Consider the following 26,080-nt stretch of genomic DNA (forward strand, 5'->3'; position numbering starts at 1 on the left):
AGCTTCTTTTCCTGTCGCTTTCCAGAAAAAAAATCTCTGACATCGCTAGATGTTGTCGACTTCCATCTTATTTCTTCTTCGGAATGCCGCCTTGAAAAATCAGTTTTCAAATTTGTTTTAATTATTGTGGCTTCACAATTGCAACAAATAATCTTTTCGCTAGACATGATTTTTTAAAAAAAAGAATCTTTTTACGCATAAAATTTTCCACATAAGTGCAAAAAATATAAAATACTCTGTTCTCATAAGAAAACACAAAGCAAATTACTGCGCCAGCGATAGAGGTCGAAGTTGGCAAATTTCAAAAAATAGCTTTATAAAGGGGAAAAAAATTCTCCCCTTTTTATCCAGTAACTGTTTGTGTTGAAGATTAACGGAGAATTACGAGCGCTTTCTCCTTCCGCGGTACGCTAGAAAAAAAAATATTTAAAACAATTCAGTAAGAAAAAAATTTTGCAGAACCATTATTGCTTCTGCAGAAATTTTTTGTTTCTTTTTTTTTGGTAAAACAGCTTCTGTTTCTGCAGAATCTTTTTTGAGAACTTTTGTGAACAAACCAAATATTTTTATTTCCCAAATAAAAAAACTCTTTCTGCAAGAACTCAGTCGCTTTCTGCGACAATGTCGCTGTGTCGCCGTGTTTCTGCCACGGGGAAATTGACAATTCGTTTTCTTTTACTAAATAGTGCATATTTTTTTATATTTTTCTCCTTTAAAGACCTTTCTTAAAAAAACTTTTTTTCTGGACTTGCCAAAGCCCCGATTATTCCAGATATGAAACTTTACAACAGTGTATATTTTTAATTCAACCATTTTTTTTATAAAATATAATTCAAGAATGTGCATTCAATAGCATTCATTTTAAGTTATTAAATTAGCAATTTTTTATCTTACTTCTGCATTGTTACTTCCACAAAACTTAGCTATAGACAGTTAATTTTGGGCAAAACAGTGATTTTAAGTGTGTCATTAACCTTGTCAATTCTGAATTTGGTACAATGACAAACCTAGTCTTCAATATCAATGTTACTTACCAGTTAAAGGAATGAACATTGGTCCATAAAACCCTATGTACAAACTTAAAAATTGTGTTGTACTGTCTAAAAATATTAATATTTAAGAATGCATAGTAATAATATTTAAGCTTCATTAATTTATTATTTTTACATCGATCTATATTTTGCCTATTGGCAAACAAAATAGGCTATGAGTAGTGCATAGCAGAATTCTTTATCAATGGCAACACTAAGTATGCACCATTAGTCTGTGGATAGTCATAAAATTAATAAGTATGTTAATTTCTATCTACGTTTTCAAACCGATTAAAATTTTTTAAACTGGAAATTATATGGAACACAAAGCTACATTAGACACCGTGCTTAATGTAAATGTCATAGAATTTTAAAATACATTTTTTGATAAAGAATTTAATTTTTTGGTATGCAAAAAATATGAAAGTGGGAAACATAATATATTCCCATACATATGAGCTGAGTAAATGGGAAGTAGGCTCCCCAGACGGCGTATTCAAGTTCTACGATTGTGAATTTAAATAAAAATTTTCATCATTTACAATAATATGGTATTCAATAATTATCATTATGTATAATATTCTTGATATTGTCTTTTTGATATGTTATATGTCATGTTACTTACAAGGAACTCAAAATATTGTATTTGATGTGGATAATTATCATTATTAGCTGTGATATTTTCGTAATTGATAACCTAACTACTGGACCTTATGAATAAAAGTTCATAACCTTATGAATAAAGACACTGAATGAAAGTTCTAACAAAATGATGCAGGAAAAACTAATTAATGAGGTTAGACAGGAAAGATCAAATAAATTCTTCAAAGACAGGAAAGATCAAATATTATCTTTGTGTCATTATTAATTGGAACAAAAGAGAAAAAAATACCAAAGTATTGGTATAAAAAAATTTAAAAGAAAATAGATTTCCTAACAATCAAATGCAAGAGAAGTTATTAATTAGTTCATTAACATTCTCTTAATTATAGATGGCCAATCACAAATGATTTCTTGCCTGGAAGGAAAGAAAAAGGTTCCTGAAATTGTAACTAGAGAACCAGAGTGGGTAATAGGCATGTGATATTTGACATCACTCATATTGGTTAAAATAAAACATTTATAAAGATAGATTAAATAGATTTATGTACTTTTTTATCTTTGGTTTACTTTCAAAAAATAAAAATACTGTTTTATTCTTCTGATTGTTTTGAAAATTCATTGATTTTCACACTTTTGAACACCAATACCGATTCTAAGTTTGTTTTTATATTATGTTTAAATTTAAAAAGAAATTTTTAAGGCATATTCAGTTAAAAGAAAAAATAACATAAATTATATTTCAGAACAATATTAAGAAGAAAAATAAAAATAAATATTTATTGATATTTTAATTAATGGGTATAGTGCATATAAAAACAGGCAGATTGATGTCAATTGCGGCACTTAATTATTAGATATTGATTAGGTTTTTTATTTTAAACCTGTAACCTAAATAATGTTATTTCAAATAAAATAAGTAGACATACAAACATTATTAAAATGCCCACAAATGCTATTCTAACAATTGGTAAAAAGTTTAAAAATACAATTTGAAATATGATCTAAAACATAACTTATTTTCTAAACTACTACAACTTGTTAATGTGATGTGAAGAGAGGACAATTAGCATAATAATGAAATGACACTTAACTACAAAAGGGTTCAAAATATCAACAACAAAAATAATCAATAAAATAAATGACATCACTTAAGTCACTAGAATAATCGTAAGAAATCCAAATCAGCGAATGGAAAACAAAGCTGAATAATTAAATAATTTTTGGCAAAAGAAAATTTGAGCATACTGTAGAACACTACATAATTATCTTCATTAAAAAAAACTGACATAAATTACTTGCACATAATTAAAATTATTTTACTATTAAAATAAGTTTTTCTACTTCTCCCCTAATGCTTAATAAAATGAGGTTTTCATACCATTTCTTACAATGTCACACTATAAATAGTAAATAAGTGAAATTTTGAAAAATAAATACATATGTATCTAACTCAAACTAAAAGTTCATTAGTATCATTGAAAATAAAACAGAACTAGTGTAATAGGAAGTTTGCAATGAATATTAGTGGAAGCATTCATGAATATTATTATGTGAATGTTAATTTGCAAAGTTATTTTCATGAATATTTAAACAAAATATTTTCTCTTTAACATTTAGTCAAAACTAGATTTTACAAAACTCTAAAAGACCTATTTGAATGCTTAATTATACTTATGACCAATATAAAAACTGATTATGAATAGGATTATTTAAATATATAACTCTAAGAGAAACATACGCATTTTGTTTAAAATACTATTTTTTGGCAAATACAAATATGATTGCAATAGTAAAGTTTAAAATTCAATAGCTTATCCTTTTACATTTTGCGATCTTAAGCTATAATTAATAAAATTATTACAGTGAAAGAAAGATTGTTATATGCATATTTAAACGATTTAATAAAAGAAACTGAAAATTTTAAACAAGACTTAAATACAAATGCAGATTATAATGTATTTTTATCCAATAAAGGACTATTCTAGAAGAATTATGCAAAAGGTACTTGCATGAAAGATAGACAATATATATTGTTTTGACATGTCCTTAATTAATGTATGCTTATACATTAAATATGAAAAAACAAAAAAGGTAAGAAAGAACCAGTGCTACAATAGTTTATACACAAAATTCATTCCTTATAATTGTTATTTATCTTAATGAAAAATTTAGGTTTAATATGTCTACAATTAATTAAATAAACTTGATGCGGAAGTATACGCATTTGATATGCTCTACTTTCAGCAATAACAATTAATCGAACACAAAGAGAAATATTTGCAATTGCTAATTATTTTTATGGAGGAAATTAACACTATTTCGGCAAAATCGGCTATTACTGAAAACAATAACATAATTTCATGTTTGTTGTCATTGGCAATATCTGTTCGGTTCCAACACAAAAAGATATATCGGCGCAAATGAAATAAATGCACCTTCCTATCCAAATTCTATTATTTTTATCTGAAAAGTAGAAATGGGCAGGAATCATTAATGCACATGATCGAAATCTTGCATTTAATATCATGGTTGTGTGTAATATGAATTAGTGAACACTAAAATTGAGAGCATCCTTTTCTTCAACTTTAAAGCCAGGATAAACACTGAACTTAAGCACAGTGAATAGCTATACGCACCTCTTCCAAAAGCAATTCAGATTTCTCATCATTAAAACATTTGTCAGGAGAATCTAGACGTAAATTTGGTACCGAACCATTATACATCGGTTGTGGAACCACCGCCATCTTGTTTTAACCAGAAGTTACCCATAATGCCATACCTAGGCTGACACGTGACCTCAAGACCGAATTTTTCCCATGGATGTGGTCGCACTGCGCGTTTGGGATTCCCCCCTTCCTCCTATGAGGAATTCAGCACTTGATAAGCAGTTTTCAAAACTTTCATCAAAATGATAAAATAAGATTCATATTTTTTCTAACACACTATTAAGTACTACCAGTACTCTTATAAATCTTACGCTGCTATTAACTAAGAGATATAATAAGTTAGTGAAATATGATAAAATTTTTCAGATTTAAAAAAAAAATGCCTTAATCATACATTAACTTTTGACTTTCACTACATAACCAAAATGTACTGTCAATTTACTAGAACCTCTTTTAAAGACAGGTAGGTAACAATATTAGGAGGCTAAAACTTTAATTAAATGTGATTCTTGCATATAACAATATATTGAAAGTCAAGTGTTAAGAGTCATTTATTTCAGTCATGTTTGTGTTAAAAATTTGCCACAAAGAAAAACAAATATCAGATTTTTCATTTATTTCATATTTTTTTCAAATTTTACATAAGAATTTCAGCACATCAAACACATTAATCTACTTCAACTTCTTCTTTGGTCTGAGGTTATTGCAGTGTCCACACTTGCGTTTGCGACAGTTAGTGGCTTTTGGATGTAAACGAGCATAGCACCTGAAAAGATATTTTAAAACATTATATTTTCAAAAAAATAAACAAATACATTAAAAACTGCCTAAATATTTTCATACAGTTTGTCTAAGGTGAGATCTGCCACAAAGTCTGAGACCTGCTAGGCTGGTGCTCTGCTATAGAAACAATAGTGCACTTCAGGGAGGGTAGCTTCTCTTCACTCTATGGTTAACATAAAAGATTCCCTTTCTCTCGCAACCCCGTCTTAAACAGTCAGCCCACACCCCTATTTGAAATAATTATACCTCGTGAATATAGTCACTAACATGTGTCCAGACAAGTGGCTAGGGGAGCTCTTACTTTAGACAAACTTAAACATTACACAAAAACACATTAGCATTTTAAGTTAAACTTGAACAGTTTCAAAACAAATTAGATTCATAAATTAGTTTCAATAACTGAAAGTACTATAAGTTGTTTTATTACTTTAAATTAAAACCATTCATTCAAATAGCAGAGAGGGTTATTCCAGGGTGTACATTATAACCATTTGATATTAAAAAATAGGCTGAGTGCACATTTTTTTTAAAAATATATTTTCAAAATTTTGTTTATAAACATTTAAGGCCAAGAAATACGTAGTTTTGAAATGAAATTTTTTTAAAAGGTTAAAAAGAAATGTAATCTTCAATAAAATGTCAAATTGAACTATCAACTGAATTATGACTTCACACAATTCTGAAAACCCCAAAAATTTTGAATACAAAAAACATTTGTACACTTCACAATTCCAAACCATTAATAAATTCAATAATAAAATAATTTTTAAGACAGAATCATATTTGGACAAGATATAAAATTGGGTGCAAAAAAAATTCTTCATTACTTCCTTCTTTGGCTAAAGAGCCATACTTAAAAATTTTTTTTTAAAAAAACTGACGAATTTTATGACTGCTCTTGTTAAGTGCACTGTTGAAACCAAATTTTCTAAATTGCAACTAACCTCTTTTCTTAAATTTTATTTTGAGGACTTAAAACCCAAAACATAAGGATGTTTAATCATAGAAAGTAAATATTTGTCAGATGTACAATAAAATTGAGTTCTCATTTTACTCAATAAAAATTGCTTTTAAAAATATACTTTATTTGCATTAAAAGAAATAATTACTTTGGGTACTTGAACATTTAGTGGTAATTCATAATTTCAAATCAAAATAGATAAATCCTTTAGAACTATACTTAAATATTAATAAATATTATTGCTAAAAACAAATATCATGCATATCAGTAATATTTTACTTTACTAATAATAATGTATAATAATCATGATAACTAGCGGATAAACTAAAAGTTAATGAATTATTAAATTAGTATCACTTATAAAACATCTAGTAGGTTGTGTTTATAAAGAAAGAAAAAAAAGAAAAAAACAAGCCAAGTCTTGACTGTAATGCAACAAAAAATACAAACTTTGAAAGTAATAATTACTTTGCAACATTAATACTTTCCAAGGATTCAGCTTTTCTCTTCAATTAAACATAAACTTGTTTTATAAATCTTAAACTCAGTCCTGGTTAAAGTTTGTAGTCAACATTTGTATCTATCCAAACAGTGAGCTTCAAATTGATTAAAATAAATAACTTAGTCTATTTGTTTAATGATTACTATACAATTCAGATAAGAGGCTCAATCATTAAGTAATAACTTTAAAATCAGCTTTCTGATTAAAATTATTGCTATCTAAACACCAATTCCAGGAATGCCAACAGCTTTAACTTCAGCAACAGTTTTAATAAATTTGATAGCAAGATAATTACTTCCGCCATTATATAGTTCCATAATTTGAATTTTTAAAAAAGTATTGGTGGAAAAATTAAAATGAAACGCACTAAACATTATTTAAATAATGTTAAAACCAGACAATATATTTTACAAAGTGTTGGAAGTTGGCATCTCTTCATTTTACTTTTGCTTACTGCTGCTTTGATACTAATAATTTCGCCTAATAAAAATTCCTTTATGATAAAAATTCCTTATGATGACTACACCAAGTCAACATAAAATCTAATTGTGTGTTAACAAATAATTGAAATACAGAAACATAAAAGTTAACATCAAACTATAGTGACTTACACTGCCAATCATACATTTAATATTACACTACGAATCAATTTACCATTTCATCATTATGTCAAACCTCACAAATCAAATTAAAACTGTAAATGCCTAAAATATAATCTCATAAAACATTAACCAAAAAAATATATATATAATAAATAAATAAAAAATAGCAAACACATTAAAGAATGATAAATTATGCAAACTATTTTACTGATAAAAGGTAAGACTTTTCTCTCTAAACTAACAGTAGCTTATTAAGTGCAATTATGCAAAAATCTAATAAAATACTGCAAGGTTTAGAACTAGTTTACATCTTATACACTGCTTAATAGCTTTCTAAATGACAAAGAATAAGAACGATGCCGTACTTTCGGCAGATCATCTTATCGCAGTTGTACTTCTGTGCCAAAATTCTAAGACTTGGCTCAATAACACCACCCCTCAAACGAAGAACTAAATGAAGAGTAGATTCCTTTTGAATGTTATAATCTGATAGAGTTCGTCCATCTTCCAACTGTTTGCCGGCAAAAATTAATCTTTGTTGATCAGGGGGAATACCTGAAAATATAAAACATAATCATTTTTGGTTACACAAGAATATATACTTAAAATAATTCTTGAAAATAAATTATACTTCACACAAACAATTCTAGGAAAAAGGGTTAGAATACCTTAACCTTCAATTTTTTGAAACAATTTTAATGAGAAATTAAAAAAGAATTGCACCATAAAAGTTTATCAAAGATTAAAAATTATTAAAACTCATTAAGAATATTCTTAACCAATATCATAAATAAGTCAGTTAAAATCGAGACTATTTCATTAAAAATATGAATATTACCATTTTCCATATACCGTGAAAACAATATATTTTTCAAAAATTTGAACTCATTGCTTGTCTTTCAATTTGCAGCTGAATTCAAAAGTAATTAAGTATTGCCTCTGGTTACTGCTATTTTAGAGTGTTATTTAACATTACAATCACATTCATCCATTAGCTAGCACACAAATTCAAAAGGATCATGCCTTATACTAAGACTTGGAACTTACGCTAACTACTTAATTAAACAACATTCAATTGTTAGACAGCTTTAATGTCTTATTTTATACTTATGTCCATCTAACCTTATATTAACTTCATGTCCACCTTAGTCAAGAAGTCTAAATAGTACCCACTGTTCATAACAAATTAACACTCATATTCTAAAAAAAATCTGTTAACAACTTACTATTAATCACTGGATCTTAATGTCCCAAAATTAAATTCAGTGTAGCAGTGCTGTGTGCTACCCATAACAGAAAAAAAATTTACTTGGGCATTTTAAATCTGGCTATTGATAAGACAGAAACTATATTATCCATACCTCAATTGGCAGATATAACCATATCAAATTTCCGTAAGATTTAATTATTGCATGAAGATAATACCCCAATATACTAAACTGAGACCTAATTTAATGGGACATTTCCATATTGATATTTCCTTGTGCTAACTAAATCTATTTAAAAGCTAAAGGGTTTTTCAACTTTCTAAAAATTAGAACAAATGCATTTAGGTGACTAAAAATTATCCCTATCAAGTAGGTCTTTTGTGATTTTTTTAGAATGCTCAGTGCCAGACTTACTTGACCCCCAGGTAATAATATGCCTTATATCTTAAAACTCAATTGTTTATTTATTCTTAAAAATGTACTTGCACCAGTAAAATGGAAAAAGACCCACAAAACTGCTCACATTGTGGTCAACATTTTGATGATCTTTGCCATTAAAAATACCTTCTGATGTTTTTTTTCAAGGAACATATCACTCATTTGGTAAAACAATGACGTAACTGATATATTACAGAAACTAGCAGTTACATCATTGCTTCACCAAATCAGCAATAGGTTATTAATAATGAATAATAATGATGACTAATAACAGACTTTTAACAAGGTAGACCACTGGCACTACACATTTAGGTCAATGTCTGCAAAAGGGTGCCTCTTTTACTGTGGCAATCCATCATTAGAGTAAAATAAAAATTATTTGTAATAAATATAGGTAACATTAACATCAATTAAAAGTTTCAGATCACAATACCCAATCCAAGATGCACCCTAAAGCACTATATCCTGCATTAAAACATCCTTTATGCAGAATAATTTTAAAGCAGATGGTTAACCTGAATAATATTGCATGTTCTTAATACTTTAATTACAACAATTAACATTTCATTTCAACACTTCTAATGAAAACTGGAATAAAAATGATCTGCTATATAATAGTACTCATAATTATACAATAAATAATGATATGTATCTAAAGTATGATATACACACAAAAATTAATTATTTAAAATTAATTAAAAAACAAATCAGTAAATATACCTTCTTTATCCTGAATTTTAGCTTTTACATTTTCAATGGTATCAGACTGCTCAACCTCAAGTGTGATGGTCTTCCCAGTCAGAGTTTTTACGAAAATCTGCATCTTGTATCTACATACATAAAGAAAAAAAAGTTACTGAAGTTGTGTGCCGATTAAAATATTACACAGTAAATGGTAAAATATTAAGTTAGGCTTAGGGCAAAGCAAAAATAAAAGTAAGCCACTTTTAAATTATAAACCATTACGATCAACATTAGTTTTAAAAATTTAAATCAATAATAGTTTAATTATCATAAAATATTTATTTCTTACCTGAATATCTGACTCAAATTTAAGATGGAATTTCACACTTTCCTCCTCGTGTCGAATACACGAAAAATGAAATGTGGAATAGAAGTTGTAGTGTAGAATTTCACAAAATCGAACGATTCTTTTTGACGAACGATTCAATTAAAAGTAATACATCTAAGCTACAAACTAAACTTTAATCATAACATAAAGCTCTGAATTCCTAAAAATACCAATATTTATCACATGCTTAATTCATGGAGTTGCATTATTAGTTTGTTGAAATGAATGACAGTTTTACTGTTCTTAAAATTTATGTAGTAAAGTGTATGCATATGTTTCGTCATTATTTCATCTCCAATCAAGAAATCAATCTAAACTTCTAATCTCAAACACGGTTTGGATCTGTGATGAAAACTGTTCTACATTTATAGAGACGTGAAAACTATAACATTTTCTAAATATGAGTATTTTAAGGCATTTAAAAACTAAGAAAGAAGTTGACGATGCTATTCGAACTAATGAAGAAAAAGTTCTAGTGCTAAGATTTGGGAACGATAATGAAATTGGATGTTTACAAATCGATGACATTGTAAATAAACCTGAACTAGATTTTGTTTTTATTTTTTTGTATTTTTAATTTCAAATCATCATTAATTAATCTCTGTTAATTAATTTTAGTTTATTTTTGTAATAAAAAGTTGTTTACTTACATCTGCAGACGTAATCTAAATACAGTATAAAAATCTTCCTATTTCCTTAATTTTTCTGATCTAGTTCCAGAAGTACTATTTTCTATTTCCAAAATTAAAAACTTATTTGCAAAAAAATTTTCTTTAACTGAGAAATTTGTTTTGTTGATTATGCATTTCATATGTAGAAATTATGAGGCATGATAAAGTCTTTTTGATATTTTTTGTAGATAAACAGTGGAAACTCCCTCATCCTTAATCGTCCAGACAACAATCCCCAAAAATGGGTTTTTCCACATAATAGGTCTTAAAAGTAATCAAACATCATTAGTCAATTAAAAAAATAACGAATAGATAATTGACTTCTATTTCTTTCAACAACGTTTTTTATAGGTTGAATGACTTTTAAAAAAGTAAAAAATGTTTAATATCATAAAATATGTGTGTAAAAAAAATAATAAATGAGCACAGGATGTTTTGAGCTTATTTAGCCATGTATAAAGATATGTTTCTTTATGATGTGAAGAATTAACAGTTCTGATAATCAGATGAAAATGGCATTAAAAGACCCTGTACTTAAATTCCTAAGGTAAATTGATTTATTAAGAAAAATAATAATCCTCACCAACTAGAGAGCAAAAATAAGGAACAGAATTGAATAGATTCTTTTAATGAATATGTCTATAATTTAAGACAAAACCTGTCGGCAGGTGATTCTTTCAAATATTATTAATATTCAGCTGCATTAATATTCATAATTTATTCTTCCTCCCAAAATTTGTTTTTCTTTCACTGCTCATGACTTTTCAACAAAATCTTTTAGTATGGTTATTGAGGCAGAATAGGAGGAATAGGTACATCATAGTTCAGCTATGGAATAAGCAACATGAAGAAATAAATAATAAAAAAAAAATTGTTTTATTATGTATTTTTTTTTAAAAAACAGATAGCGAACGGAAAAAAATTCATTTGAAAAGGGAAAAAAAAATTTTTTTATTTTGATTGTTAAAAAGTGTCCAGAAAATATACTTCCAGTAAATAAATATCCGAATATGAGTACTGTATCATCAATTAAGGAGCTTTTAAAATCTTTCATTAAAAATTAAAATGTGCTCAATTTATTAATTTTTAATGCATTTAACAATGTTACCCTTTTTTTATTTAGATGTCTCGATGTGCTGTTTTATTAAGTGAAATGGCTATAATTTGTACTATCAATTTAGAAGACGTTCCGGAATATGTGGAGTATTTTGATATTTCTCACATACCTGCCACAATTTTCTTTTTTAATAGTGTTCCCATAAAAATTGATTCTGGGTAAGTAATTTTTATACCATTTTTATTTTTATATGGCTTTTTAAGGAACAAAGGTTTATCTTTTGCATTTTCCCTTTACAAGTAGGGTTAGTCAAAGTGGGCTCAGACCTAAAAATCCCACTCAATTTTTTTCAGGTAGGCCCATTTGTAAAAAAAATACTTTTTTACAAGGTATGATTTATCAAAATTTATCCTTTTAAAACAGTGGTTACCTACCGGCAGCCCACAGAACCTCTTTTGCAGACAATTTTCATAAAAACCTATATAGGTTTAAAGTACTTTTTTTTGTTCAGAAAAACCTAATTTCTTAGTTTCTGTGAAATTTAACATACCAACAGTGAAAAAAATTTATTTCTCAGGTACTAATCCAGGGTTGCCACTCTTCAGGGAGAACACGGAAAACCTGGAAAATACAGGGAATTTAAAAATCACCTAAAATAACAGGGAAAATGCAGGGAATTTTGATTTTTTCTTTACAAACTGGGAAAATACAGGGAATTTTGTTTTTACTTTTGTCTTTTAAAAAATGGTGACCACTCAAAGCCTAATCTATGGGATATTTAACCATGATATTTCAGCTATAATAAACTATTTCATTTACTATAGCATTATTTAAGTATGTTCAGCTGTTTTTCCAGCAATTAAAACTAATAAATATAGTTAGCCCAATATAGCTCACACAAGAGTGCAGTAATTGTTGTTTTTTCTTAACATATTGTGTATAATATGTACAGGGAAAACACAGGGAACTTTTTCTCCAGATTTGAGTGGCAACCCTGTAATCTACTTCTTATTTTAATTTGTAATTCAATACTTTTGTTTTGTACAACTTGATAAAAATCTGACAGTAATATTTAATGTTCCTTCAAACATAAAAGAGTCCTATATAAAATTTTGATAAAGTTGGTGTCCGCCATTTGACTGGTGTTTTTAATTGTGGCCCCCTGCCTCATGTAAGTTAGAAACCCCTGTTCTAGATCAATAGATTTTTACTTTATAAGCAAAGTAAATTATTGTCATTTTGCAAAAATTTTCCAACAATTGAAGATAAATTAAATTGCATTTAACTTGTTTTGATAACATACTAGTTTCCCTACAATTAGGGAGAAAAAGTAAAGTATACGTTCTTATGAAGAACAGATACTAAAACTTTATAAAAATTACTATTAATACGTTTTTTATTTATCAAACTTTCATTACAAATGTTTAACTTATTTCAGTATTTTTTAAATATCTAGCCAGAGTACAAGAATTTAAATTATAATTTAATTCATTTATGAAAGAGTTATTAAATTCTAACCAAATTCTAAGATATAAGTTATGAAAATAAGTTTGTATATTATTATTATAGATTGTAAAAAAAACTGCTTTTATAAAATTTAATAATTATCTATAAAACTAATTAGTAATCAATTTTTTATAATTGTATGGAAATATACTTTGCTCTCTAAAAATATAAGAAAAACCATTCTTCTATACATGAAATATCTAATAGTTGTCCTAATATGAGCTCAATATATAAGTATTATTTTATTCATGGCAAAGACATGTCTTGTTATAAATACTTTGATATAAACGTTTTACTTATGTTATATTATCTATTTACAGAACTGATGACAATACAAAATTTGTAGGACCTTTTCAGTGTAAACAAGATTTTATAGACTTAGTTGAAGTTGTGTATAGAGGTGCAATGAGAGGAAAACATATTGTTAACTGCCCTATTGACAGGAGGCGGATTTCAAACTATCAGTTATTGTTTAAAGACTTTTAAGAATAAAATAGTGAAATTCTAATGATAATCTTTTCTCACAAAATTTTTATTCTCATTTTATTCTTATAACCCTTTCGATTGATAATTTATTAATTTGTATTTTATTTGTGTAACACATTTAGTGGTCAGTCATATTATTTGGATTACTTATTCTTTAGTGTGTTTTAAAATATTAATAATAACCAAATTTATAGTTATCGTTTCTCACTTATGAATAAAATTTTGATTAAAAAAATTGAACAAGTCAGTCTTAATTTTATTTTGTTTCTTTGTTAATCATTACTGAAGTTAATAATACTATTATTTTTCATTCTCACAGATGGATCTCTAAGGCAGTAATGTAAAAGTTAATTGTTGCTTAGAATCCTCTCTAACACTATAGCATTAACATCATTTCTTTTTTAAAATGAGAAATAATAATATTATTACCAAATGAAAAGTTTAAAATGCTTGATATTTAACAAAACACTCTTAATTTTTTTATATACTAGTATTTCTCAACTGCCATCTGTAGCCTGAAAAACATTAAGGTGTATCACAAAAAAGTAGAACTTTTAAAATTTCATCAAAATGGAAAGGTTTAATAAACTGAATCGAACTTTGAATGTTCAGAAAACACTTATGAAAAATGCTTCTCTTTTTTTCTTCTTCTATCATCAAAATTAATAGTAAGTTTTCTGGGAAGTTTCAAAGGCTTTTTATCTGTGATACTTTTTGATCAATCACAAAATTTTATGTCCTTTAAGTGTTAAAAATTTAAAGAAATGAATAAACTTACATTTTATTTTTTATAAATTTTTGCCTTTCATTTTTGCGTTTTTAAATCAATTCGAAACTCATTTCAAAACTGCATTTTTAAAACTTTTTTTCCTCATTTACAGTAAATATATGTATATATATTTATAAAACTTTTATCTATAAATATTTTTTTTTCATAATGTCCCTTTTTAATATATTACTCTAATCAACTTCTTCAACGAGATAATTTTCTCTTCAAATATATTTGATACTTTCCTTCAGCCATTTTCTCATTTTAACTGCAAGGTGGTCACTGAATATTGTTTGGATTTTATTGTCAAATTGTCACAAATATAGACATAATAAAAATCCGTCTTCAGATTAAAATAATAAACCTTTTTTTTTTTATACTGAAAATATTCCTGAAATTAAAGTTCCAAGATTCGATAGTGAAATATTAGCTATAATTATTATTTATACCAATTCCTTTTTTCTTGAAAAACTCATTTTTATAGAAATTAAATTGGAAATTTATAAAACAGGTCTATCATGACAGTGAAACTTAGACTTTGACGAATTAAGATAAAAATAATTTATGTTTGTAAGGAATATTTTTAAAAAGAATTTTTGGACCAATTCACCTTGGAGAATTAGGTTTAAAGGAAAATCTCATATTGGGAAACCCTTTGAACTCAAGACCCAGAAGCAAGATGTTCTTAGGTTAGTCCCATCCCTATTGCTCGATGCTGTAACAAAAGATCTAACCACAATGAAAATTTCAAACTGGGTATCCAAGTCTAAAGAACAGAAAGGTTTGGAATGACATTTTTCAGCAAGCCATTACAGGCTGCAGCTACATGAAAGACATTGTTTTTTTAGTGACTCGAAAAACTAGCCTCAAATATTCTAAATAATTTGTGTAATTATATTAACTGATTCAAATTCGGACCAAAAATTATTTTAACGGATTTGGATTCTTGAACCTCGAAAGTTGGGACAGTTGTTTATTCAAGACTGATCAAAATTTTTATTAACTTAACATATTTCGCCATATATGAACTGTGTATATGATTCAAAATATTATTTCACCCAAAAACAATAATAGTTTATTTTTATAACAATCAAAAAGATTTAAATTATAAGGTTTATAATTAAGTTAATTAAACATTATTTTATTCAATGTTATTTGAAATAACAAAACACATAATTTAAGGGTCATGAAAATGAAGATCTAAAACAGGTCTCTTTTAAAAATTTCATTGCTCTCGATTTCTGCCATCCCTTCCTTCTCCTTTTCTCATATTTTGAGAGTCAAAATTTTGAATCCGTTGTATAAAACTATGCGGAGAGAATGTTTTTACTTCGGATTACGTAAATTTAAATATCATGTTTACGAATTAATGTATTTAAGGTGCTAAGTTATTTGTGCTTTTCGAACCATTAAAAGTGTCTTTTTGTAGGCGAAATTAAAATTCATTGCTTCTTCTCAGTGCAAAGCTTATTTTTCCCCCTTGCACTGCCCTACCATTCAGCGTAATCAAGCAGATGGTAAGTCAATATCTCCGCTAATAATTTTCAATAAAATGAAAATTGTTTATTTAATAGCATATTTTCCCTTGTATGTTTTATCTATAGTGCATTTTATCCACATTAGGTTTACCAAAGTTACCTATAAGACGTCTGTACTTAAGAAAATGTGGATTATCTATAAATAATCTCTTACAAAAGATATAAAGACGGCGTTATCTCATGGATCATGTGGACGAAGCCTGGACTTCTATTCTTTGTCTATCCCTTACAGCTCAACTCATCCGGTACCGGATGAGTTAGGCTGTAAGGGATAGACAAATTTGGCCTTAGATGGGATAAATTGGACCTAACAATCATGAGTTTAATGTTAAAAACTCCCAGCAGTTATGAAAATAGCATATTATTCGCAAAAACATCACTTAATATAATCAAGGAGGCTTCGGAAAACAGCAGGTCCCAGCACGAGTTATTTTTCTCCCCGTTTTGGCTCTTACATTTTACAATGAAAGATCCACAATGCAATTAAGATTTGCACAGTTATATAAAATGAAATGAGTACGATCGTTTTTGTTTTTGTTCAAAGTTTGCGATTACTTGTTTGAGAATCTTTGATGGTTCAAAAGATTGAGCGATCACCCTCCACTCCTAAATGCAATGACCCAGTGATTGCTGAAAAGCCATTATTATAGTGTGCTGGATAACAGTTGACTAGTTTGAAGCATACAAAATATGTTATGATGCATCATGTAAGAAATATGAAGAAGCAACTCTCATTTCATGCGAAAACTAAATCGGGTATGCGATTGAGAACTGATTAGTAAATATTTATTCGCTAATCAGATTCTCAACCACATCTCCGAATTTGCAAATGTTAATTTTTCATAGGCGATAGAAATGGGCTACAGGTGGCGTAGAGCAGAAATTTCTACACATGTCTTCAGTGGCCCCCACCCCCCCAAGCTCTTGAACNAAAAATTTGCTAACTTCACCCTTCCATGTTAGCTTGTTCGAAATAGTGCTACGTTGCTTCTTTTATTTATGTACTTAAAAAAAAATTCTCTCGTTTAAATTCCCCCCCTCCAAAACTATTCGTTTTATTTATTGTAAAAATTCCCCCCCCCCAAGCTGTAAGTGGGCGCATCTTGCGCCCACCTTCAACCCTGATGGGGGCCCCTGCATGTCTTTCACCAATAAGGCATGGTGAGTCATGGGAGAAAGAAGAACATTAGCTTCACTTTTGATTCTCAAATAGGGGTCCCGCAGTGAACTGATCGCAAGACACGGTTCCCAGCTGACTGGTTGCGGTCAATGTGCTGGTGAGTGACAGCTTGAATTTGAGCAGGGACCGAGGATGTGCGGCATTGGTCCTCGTTAAAACTGTTCTAAAGTAAAGTGCTCGACTTTGCGTGTAGGTCCAAAGGTTGCGTGTAGGTTGCTCGCATCGGGCTACCGAAGCGAGAGAGCCATCCCCTCTGCAGAGGCTCAAAATTGTGAATTCATGTCTTCGGCTCATCCTCAGTGTTTTTCCAGACCGTCGCCAATAGCCCATTGTGCAACTTTAGTGTGTGAGCTCTAGTGCGATATAGAGGAAATACGGCAGCAGATTCTTAAATAGATTAAAAACTTTTAAGTTAAGAAGCTATATAGAACTAAAAACTGCATTGAACATCGTTCTAAAAGAAAACGTCTTGAATATTTTAGAAAATATTTGTGAAAATTAAATACGAAAAACATTAAGAAAGGGAAAAATATCGTCATCCTAATGTAACTGAGAACTCGCGTATTTTGAGTCTTAAACAGTGTGAATGGCTTTGCATGTGAGGTACCGTTTACACTGTATGTCACGCGCTTCCAATCATCAACAGAAAATGCATTAAGTGAGATTCACCCCCAGTTGCTATTCAAAGAGCCATTCTTGCTTTATGCAAAAACAAGATCGTGTAAGCAAATTTGGGATTGCTAATGATAATCTCATTAGAAACTATTTCACAGGAAAATATATTTCATGAATGAGATTCGCAATTCGGATTTCGCAAACGAGTTTTTAAATGCAGCGAAAATGGTCATTGAAGAAACTAAATGATTTGCTTTTAGCTTTGATTGATTCATTATTCCTGTCTGCTTTATTATAGACTGGCAACGATTGCGTTATTGTGGTTGTCATGGAGGAAAATGAAACTAACAAAAGATATATTAGCCAACATTAGTGATGTTTTAGTTTATGGAAATTATTTTAAGTTACAAATTGCTTTGGAAATTCAATAATTGGCTATGTAGCTTTGTTTTGAAATGAATCGAATAATTTTCCGCCCGAGTTTCTGTGATATTTTGCAATTCTTTTTTATTTTCTTTACGTTTCACATTTTTATTTCTTCTGTCAGAAGTATTCCAATGCATTTGTTGTCGTCTAAATCAAATTCAACCCTAATAATGAAAGGCGTACTTTCAGAATCTTTGCTCAATTATGACGCAATAAAGCCTCCAGATCATTTACAAGGCATAAAAATGGAGCGAGATGGACATATCAACAAAAATTTTAGGAAAGAAATCATTCTGGGTAATCTTAGTGAGAGTGGAACTGAAGATGAAAAACTTCTAGTTTCTGTTCATCGAAAGTAATTTATTTACAATAAATTTTAATTATTTTTAAAGCTTTTTTATTATCATTGTACTGGAATTTACATTACTATTTATATTTGTTGCATTAAGTAATAATTAAGAAAAGAATTTTTCATACAGCCTCTAAGTTATTGTTTTGTATAAATTTTTATCTGATTGCCTTAGTGCACACCCTAATGCACTGAAACATTAATATACATTTTTAAATCTAACTAATGAAATGTATAAATATCTTTATTTTTATTTTAAAAAAAGAAAGAAAATGGTCATGACCTACATTGTTTTTGGAGACAGCAGATTTTCTTGATTTTTATAGCTTCTCTTTAAACCAGTCAATATTTAAAAATAAAATTTTTTTCTTCTTGTGGAAACTTAAATTGGTTATTATAAGCTTAAATAAGAACCTAAGATGCGTCAAAATATCCTGGCGTCATTTTTAAAATTCAAGCCATTTTTAAAAAACTTTACAATAAAAGAGGAGGTTAATAATAGTTTTTATTACTTACCAAAGTGTAATAACAATCTTCTTTTACTATTCTCTTGTTAACAATGTGTTAAAATTAAAATAATGTTACATTTTCACGTTGTTAGTTTAGTGACTTGAATTTCATTAATTCATGTGGCATTTTTTTGCTTTCAGAAACAGTAATGAATTTAATTGTAGTAAATCAAGTTTAAGGAAAGTTAAGTTCTTTTTTAGAACTTGTTTATTCCAAATGTAATTACTGATGTGCAAGTTATAGTATACAAGTTTTCTTCATTCAGTTCTATGTGTGGCATGTTATTGCATTAGAAATCGGTGGCCATTTTTGTGTAGGTACGGTATATTAAAGTTTAAATAATGTTATTTTATGCATTTTAAATTTAGTTTTCCTTTAAATTTTTATAATAAATATGTCATGGTGCACTTTTGATCGTTGTTTGTGAAAAATAATAGCTGATTTCGACTTCTTTTTTTTACAGAGCAGATACGAATCATGACGGATTTTTAAGTGAAACAGAATTGGAAAAATGGATTAACAAGAAAGTCAAAGAGCATTTTCATAAAGCTGTTAGAGAAAACTTTATAATATTTACTTCACTTGACAAAGATCATAATGGTAAAATTTATATCTAACTTTCTAAATTCAACTTCAATAAGATGATTTATTTTATGATCATTCAAATAAAATATTCTGAACTAGTATTGGTACTTGCAATAATTTGGTAGCTTTGTTCAAGTTTTGGAGAGAAATAAAATTTTTGGTTTCTATTTATTTTTTCACCATTTAATAGATAATTTATGATCAGTGGAAGCCATTTAACTGTGTCATTTTAACAATAGTGTCGTAAGATAAGCAACATCCTGACTGATTATTTGTGTAATATTTTTCTAGTTGTCATGACCAGTTCATAAGTGAAATTTAAAACCACTTCAAGATAACTAATTAAATAAAAAATATTAAATGAATTGAAATCTATTGCATTTAATATATAAAAGCAAACAATATTAATCAATATACCTTTTACTAGTATTTAGTGGCATAACTGTTGGGGGACAAGAAAGAGTACATGTTCCCAGTTACAGCCTTAGAGATGTACCAAATTTATTACTTCAAATTTTTATCCCATTTACCTACGAACTGAATAGGATGTATATTGGTCAATCATTTTTTAAATTACTTTTTGCAAATATGTGAGACAATAAGAAGCAATAAACACCTATCCTTGAATAATAATAAAAAATAAATTGATATCTAAGTGAATCGAAACTACAAACATGAGTAACATATGCTGTTCAATTGTAAATAAAACATATTAATGTTTTTACCTTGTTGAGCTACATAAGTTGTTATATCTTATTCAATGTAACATTTACTTAATGAATTTAGTTTTACAGAGTCTAAACTTGTAAGCAGTTCCCTTAAGTGTGACACTATATTATGCCAGGTGGTATAAAAATTAAGTTTGTTCCCAGGGTTTTAAGTCATAACTATAATGCATGTGGCAACCCTTTAGCAAAAGTTGCTTTTCTCAATAAATAAATAACTACAAATTATTCAGGAAAAAAAAGTTTTGCATCTTACATTTTTACAGATCTTCTAAGTTTAATGATTGATTTAAAATGTTCTAAATGAGTGAAAGTTAGTTCTCAAAAATTAAAACTAAGTTGCTTACCTCAATATATATATAAACTTTAAGTTTAGAATAGTTAAGCAGATTTTATTAGATTACTAAGGTAAAATTCATTATTCTTAATTAACTTAAAAGGATATTTAGATGGTTTCTATTCATATTTTATAAAGAAAAAGCAACATAAGAGATGGAAATAGAAGAAAACATATGTGATGATGAGAAAAGCAGTGTTGTCGGACGTAAAAATAAGCAATTATTTTAATTTATCATAAAAATATTTATTATTTTCAAAATCAATATAGACTATATAAATGAGACTTGCTTTAAACAGAAAAAATAATTTTATTATGTTTAATTTTAGTGGCACAGTACAATTAATTATGTATCTTGGTATCAGATGTAAAATATCAAAAGTACGTCTTTGTAAATCAAAATGTGAAATGTTTTTACACATTTCTGCAATATAACCTGTTTTAATATAGTTTACTTTATTAACTATTCTATTATTAGTGTAAAAATAAAAAATACAACTAGTTAGTGATTCACTTACTATGGATAACAATTTCAAACAATGTAGCCTTTTTTTTAAACAGCCTATAACTTATTGAAAACTGATAATAAGTTGAAAGTTATTATTTCTAAATCTGAAGTTTTTTATCTTGAAAATGATACATTGTTTGCTTAAAAATATTAAATTAAAAATTTTGGTCATCTGGTTGATCTTTCTGTGGAATTGCCCAGTTGACATTTTGATTAAATGAAGAATATTTTGAAAACTATTATAATTCTTATTTAAATGAAATATTATTTGTTTATTTCTATTAATATTTTACTTGTTTTTGTGTATAGAAATAGGAGAAGTCGTTTTTTTATTGGACAAATTTTAAATAACTTTATTTTTTTTTTCAATTTGCAATGCTACTTCAAGTTATTAAAGTTTCAGTATTTTAATACAAAATTATGGTTATTGTTTTTATATTATGTCACATTTTTATGCACCTTCGCTTTCAAGCAAACTCTCCTTTGATTTATGTCACTAGATTGTTTAAAAAGAAATTGCCCATAATTTTTTATGAATAATCCCTCCTATTCTATGTTAAAAAATTTATGGCTTTCTATTTTGTTAGGTCGTGTTAGTTGGGATGAATATCATGTAAACTTTATGGTGGAACAAGGATTCAATCATAGTTATGCATCAAAACATCCTGAACATCATAAAACATTAAAAAGAAAAGGTAAGTGTTTTATTGAATTAATGGTTTAACATTATTTAACATCAGTTAAAATATTTTTTACATAAAAACAGTAAATTAAAATCAATGACATTATCAGTTATTTTAAGCCATAAAATTTGATAAGATAATTATTAAAAATTATAGTGTTTATACATAATTTTCACAGTTTTTAATTTTTTTTCTTCTTCTTTTTAACTTCCCGTGTAAGACATCAATCAATATCACACTAATTAAATGGTTGATTTTTATATTTATCACTAAAAAATAATTTAACTAGGCATTCCAATTTGTTAAGTTAAAAGTTCAAACTGAGATCTGTACTAAATTCTTTTTTTATTTTAAGTATTGTATAGTAACAAAAAATGTTTTCAATATTAAAATCAATGAATATTTGCAAAATTGAAACTCATTTTGCAAACAAAAGGTTAAAATTTTATTTTTCAAGAATTAAAATTGATGATTCATTTAAAATTTTCGTTATTTGTTTGATATATTGAGGGAGCTTTAAAGAGTTTTTAATTTTTGAAGGGGATAAATACATAGTGCCCACTCTGATAATGACAGGCATGGTTTATAACCAATAAGTTATTTGGTAATATCAAGTTTCAACACTAATTGTTTGACTTTTAATTAAAGAACTTTGTGGAGGAAGATGCAATGGTGAATTTGAGCAACACCATCTTTTGAAACTATGACAGAGGCAGCTGTTAATTTAATATTTTTAATTTGAAACAGTTTTTTAAAATTCTTACTATTTTAATTTTTATTATACAATGAATTTGAAAATGTAAATGAATCCTTTGTTTCAGTGAAAGAAAAAATTTTGTTAGACAAGGCAGCTTGGTCAGAAGCTGCCAATTCTGATCCAGAAGCTCTCAACATTGACGAGTTTTTAACATTTCGTCATCCTGAACATAGCCATGTCTCACTTATCAATATGGTTAATGACATTATTGGTAGCTTAGGTAATGATTTTTCCTTTAGACTTTTAAACTGATATGTGACATTGTAGTGATAAAATATTAATAACACTATTAAAATTTGTAGTACATAGCTTGTAGTACTTACTACCTCAACAAGTAGCTTGTTGAGGTTAAAGTTCTTTATATTATAATATATTTATATTGGGAAATTTTAATCTCTAATCTAATAAAATTTTGAATTTATTGAGACCCATGTTGTTACTATGTAATTAAGTTTTATTCTTTAATCTGATTTTATTACATACTTTTTTAAAAGAAAACATTTTTACATGAAAAATGCGTTATCAGTTTTAATATATTTGAATTCAACCACTACATGCTTTCTTATTCTTTACAGTTTCATGATTTTTTAATTTTATCGATATAATGTAATGCATCTAGTTTATATATGTATATATTTTTAGAAATCTAATAATTTTGCCTAGGAGCAATTTAGATTGAAGAATTATTAACATGTGTCTCTTGTGTTTTTCTTTAACTGAATAAGTGCTTGCAACGCAAAGACATTATTTAAAATGTTTTCTACGAAATAAATTATTATTCAAAGAGAAAGTTAGATATTGAGGAGACATTTTTGTAGTAACTGTTTCAAGTGAAAAACATTTAATTCATTAAGGAATATCCATGAAATACTAATCAATACAAATGTATCGCAAATACTTTTAAAAGAACAACTTACTTCTAAAACTAAATATTTTCTCATGCTTATTTATGAACAAGGATAATTTATAAATAATTCTGCATGATTCATCTAGATGACAATGGAGATGAAATGTTGTCAGAACAAGAGTTTATGGAGATGCCAGATCCAGATGAAACAAATCACTCAACAGCTGAATGGAAACAGCAAAGACTTAAGGAATTTCGGGAGAGTATCGATGTAAATCATGACGGAAAAGTGACAAGAGAAGAGTTAATAGTAAGTATCTATTACTATTTTTCAAAAAGAAAATATTAAGAATAGTCAAGAATAAATTACTAGTTTGTTATCCAAGTTTTCACAAAAAAAAAGTTAACACTGATTTTGCCAGATTTCTTTTATGCTGTTGTATATCTATATAACCATACTATTTATATCCTATAGAATCTATAAGTTTAAAATTATTTTTATAATTATTGAGGATTTCCTTTTATTTAATTCTTTTAATAAGAAGCTGTGTGTCTAGTATAAAATTGTAACACTATAGACATTAACTAGTTGACTTGTTTAAAACGCAAACAAAACATTTAAGGCAGTCTTAATAGCATGAAAGACCCCAAGTAGAGAAATATTTGGGGGCTCTATAACATGTAGAATCTAGCAAAAAAAAAATTCCATCATATAAAATCAATCACTTTTAAAGATAGACGTTAATCTTGAGAAAATTTAAATTTTAATTTAATAAATAGACAAAAGTATAATGATTTAATTTTTGTTTTTCTTAAAATGTCTGAACTTGTCATGGCTGTTTTCGTATGACTAATTGTATATACTAATACAATAGGTTTTCTATTAATGTAGCACTAATTATAAGACATTAAACATTTTTTTTCACTAAATACATGTTAAATTTACCAGAACTTTAACAATATTATTGATATACAGTCACATTCATGTCTAGCAAGCCCTGATTTAATAAAAAAATCGGAAATACTTGGTTGGTATAATGTTACATATTAGGGCATAACTTGCTTTTAACAAGAAAACCCTTAATTTAGTGAGTAATATTTTGTGACCAAAAGAAGTAACAGATTTAATTGAGAAGAGAAAAATTTGAAAATGATACATTTCGTAACGCTAATGTTAACACTTCCAAGTTACCTGCTCCTGATGATATTGTAGCTAAAATTCAAACTGAAACAAATAAATTAAAAACAAACAAACATTGAATGCTATTGGCTCCTGATTTGGGAGCAAATTGAGCTGATTTCTTCCCAAATATACATAATGGCTTATGAGAGTACAGAAAGAACTTTGAACTTTTTTCCGAAAGTGGAGATGAAATGATGTTTCTCAGACCATAAATCTTATCCAAAGGACAATAAGAGAGTTTAAGCAAATTAACTTATTTGTTAATGTACAGAAATAAAGCCAGCACTATATATTTATAAAGTGTGAATATTTTTCACGAACATGTTTTTTACGAGCATTCGGTTATAACAAGCAAATATTGAGTCACGTACTGCTTGTTATAAGCAAGTTAAACTGTATTATACATTTATTAAAACCATAACTATAGGATATTGAGAACATTTTCTTTTTTAAACAAGAATGGGTATATACTTTTTTATTAAAATATAAAATGGAGGTATTTCATTGAAAATAAAACATTTTGGTCTAGATATGTTCTTGTTATTTCAAAGCCTGTATTAAGGAGGGGTGCCAGAAGGGAAATGTGACAGTGACCACTTGAAATGTGACATTAAAAAGAAATATCTATAAAATAATAATTGGAAGGGTCCCAAGTAATGCCATGCCTAATAACCATACTTAAGTAATTGCTAATTTTTTTTTGTCTACTACTGCATTTATTTTTTTGACCAAATTACAAAGAAGGTAATGTGGCTTTTAATTTGCTACAAATATTGAAAACATTTCCAATATCACTTACAATTAAAATTTTAATTTTTTTTAATTTGTGAAAAAAAATTACCTAAAAAAAGTTATCTATATTTTTTCTATTGCTGTGCAGATGTATAATGATCCAGAAAATCCTGTTCATTCTAAGACTGAGGCTAGGAAACTTATAAGATTAGCAGACTCAGACAGAGATCAGCTGTTATCTTTAAAGGAAGTTCTCGCAAAGAAAGATGTGTTTCTTGGAAGTAAAATGATAGACACTGCACGTAGCTTTCACGATGAATTCTAATCTGTGATATTGTTGTGATTTGTTTCAACTTTAGTATTGTTTTTTAGAAATAAATATATTTTACAGTTACATCTTTTTTATTCATTCATTGCTAAAAAAAAATAATGGGCAGGAATAGGACTTACAGTTTTTAAGGTTCCAAAGTCCATTATATATTTGTAGAGTTTGGGGCAATATGGAGAATTTTACTTATGTATTTTATTGTTGCTTCAAGTAAAGTATGTTAGTTTGCAGAATTTCTACTAGATATATGTACAATACACAAAAATATCTTATTAATACAGAAATTGTTTTTCACTAAAAAACTTTCTTATAAAACATTCTTCTGAAAACGATTTGTAAACATACTTTCATTATATTTCCTTAAGTCATTCTGTATACAGTAAAAAAAGTAGACTATGCAGAAAGTTTGATAATCTGATAAT

At 27.7% G+C, this 26,080-nt stretch overlaps 4 protein-coding genes across 7 annotated transcripts in view; 2 read left to right on the plus strand and 2 right to left on the minus strand.

The window, feature by feature from the left end:
- Positions 1–4,461, minus strand: part of LOC107445892 (Raf oncogene) — a 32,097-nt gene extending 27,636 nt beyond the window's left edge. Inside the window, exon 1 of one of the 4 annotated variants that reach the window (XM_016060379.3) lies at positions 4,271–4,461. In XM_016060379.3, the coding sequence (XP_015915865.1) occupies positions 4,271–4,378 (108 nt within the window). In that variant the 5' untranslated portion in view covers positions 4,379–4,461. Of the gene's footprint in view, positions 1–3,372; positions 3,392–3,643; positions 4,242–4,270 lie in introns of those variants that run through there. The other 3 variants (XM_043049930.2, XM_016060381.3, XM_043049931.2) reach the window with 3 other exon arrangements.
- Positions 4,462–4,901: 440 nt separating this feature from the next.
- On the minus strand, positions 4,902–9,967 carry LOC107445891 (ribosomal protein L40). Its single transcript, XM_016060378.4, has 4 exons — positions 9,828–9,967; positions 9,515–9,624; positions 7,514–7,703; positions 4,902–5,066 (listed from the first exon to the last, which is right to left on the minus strand). Exons 2-4 carry the CDS (start codon positions 9,615–9,617, stop codon positions 4,973–4,975), a joined length of 387 nt encoding a protein of 128 aa, XP_015915864.1. The 5' UTR covers positions 9,618–9,624; positions 9,828–9,967; the 3' UTR covers positions 4,902–4,972.
- Positions 9,968–10,025: 58 nt separating this feature from the next.
- LOC107445890 (thioredoxin-like protein 4B) lies at positions 10,026–13,833 on the plus strand. Its single transcript, XM_016060377.3, has 3 exons — positions 10,026–10,395; positions 11,661–11,812; positions 13,421–13,833. The coding sequence occupies exons 1-3, from the start codon at positions 10,267–10,269 to the stop codon at positions 13,584–13,586; spliced, it is 447 nt and encodes a 148-aa protein (XP_015915863.1). The 5' UTR covers positions 10,026–10,266; the 3' UTR covers positions 13,587–13,833.
- A 4,137-nt stretch (positions 13,834–17,970) lies between these two features.
- LOC107445893 (45 kDa calcium-binding protein) lies at positions 17,971–25,724 on the plus strand. Its single transcript, XM_016060382.3, has 6 exons — positions 17,971–18,469; positions 19,437–19,573; positions 21,716–21,823; positions 22,633–22,788; positions 23,562–23,725; positions 25,479–25,724. Exons 1-6 carry the CDS (start codon positions 18,144–18,146, stop codon positions 25,653–25,655), a joined length of 1,068 nt encoding a protein of 355 aa, XP_015915868.1. The 5' UTR covers positions 17,971–18,143; the 3' UTR covers positions 25,656–25,724.
- Positions 25,725–26,080: the final 356 nt, after the last annotated feature.

The sequence above is a fragment of the Parasteatoda tepidariorum genome, chromosome 9 (assembly GCF_043381705.1).
Source record: "Parasteatoda tepidariorum isolate YZ-2023 chromosome 9, CAS_Ptep_4.0, whole genome shotgun sequence".
NCBI classification, from domain to species: domain Eukaryota; kingdom Metazoa; phylum Arthropoda; class Arachnida; order Araneae; family Theridiidae; genus Parasteatoda; species Parasteatoda tepidariorum.

Bases quoted from the DNA above. Each gene is read 5' to 3' on its own strand.
- LOC107445891 (XM_016060378.4), bottom strand. From the start codon at position 9,617: ATGCAGATTTTCGTAAAAACTCTGACTGGGAAGACCATCACACTTGAG. The intron at 7,704-9,514 runs GTATATTTACTG...TTATATTTTCAG, and splicing joins TAAAATTCAGGATAAAGAAG to GTATTCCCCCTGATCAACAA. The intron at 5,067-7,513 runs GTACGGCATCGT...ATATCTTTTCAG, and splicing joins GATAAGATGATCTGCCGAAA to GTGCTATGCTCGTTTACATC.
- LOC107445890 (XM_016060377.3), top strand. From the start codon at position 10,267: ATGAGTATTTTAAGGCATTTAAAAACTAAGAAAGAAGTTGACGATGCT. The intron at 10,396-11,660 runs GTAAATAAACCT...TTTTTTATTTAG, and splicing joins GTTTACAAATCGATGACATT to ATGTCTCGATGTGCTGTTTT. The intron at 11,813-13,420 runs GTAAGTAATTTT...ATCTATTTACAG, and splicing joins CCCATAAAAATTGATTCTGG to AACTGATGACAATACAAAAT.
- LOC107445893 (XM_016060382.3), top strand. From the start codon at position 18,144: ATGAATCGAATAATTTTCCGCCCGAGTTTCTGTGATATTTTGCAATTC. The intron at 18,470-19,436 runs GTAATTTATTTA...TTTTTTTTACAG, and splicing joins CTAGTTTCTGTTCATCGAAA to AGCAGATACGAATCATGACG. The intron at 23,726-25,478 runs GTAAGTATCTAT...ATTGCTGTGCAG, and splicing joins TGACAAGAGAAGAGTTAATA to ATGTATAATGATCCAGAAAA.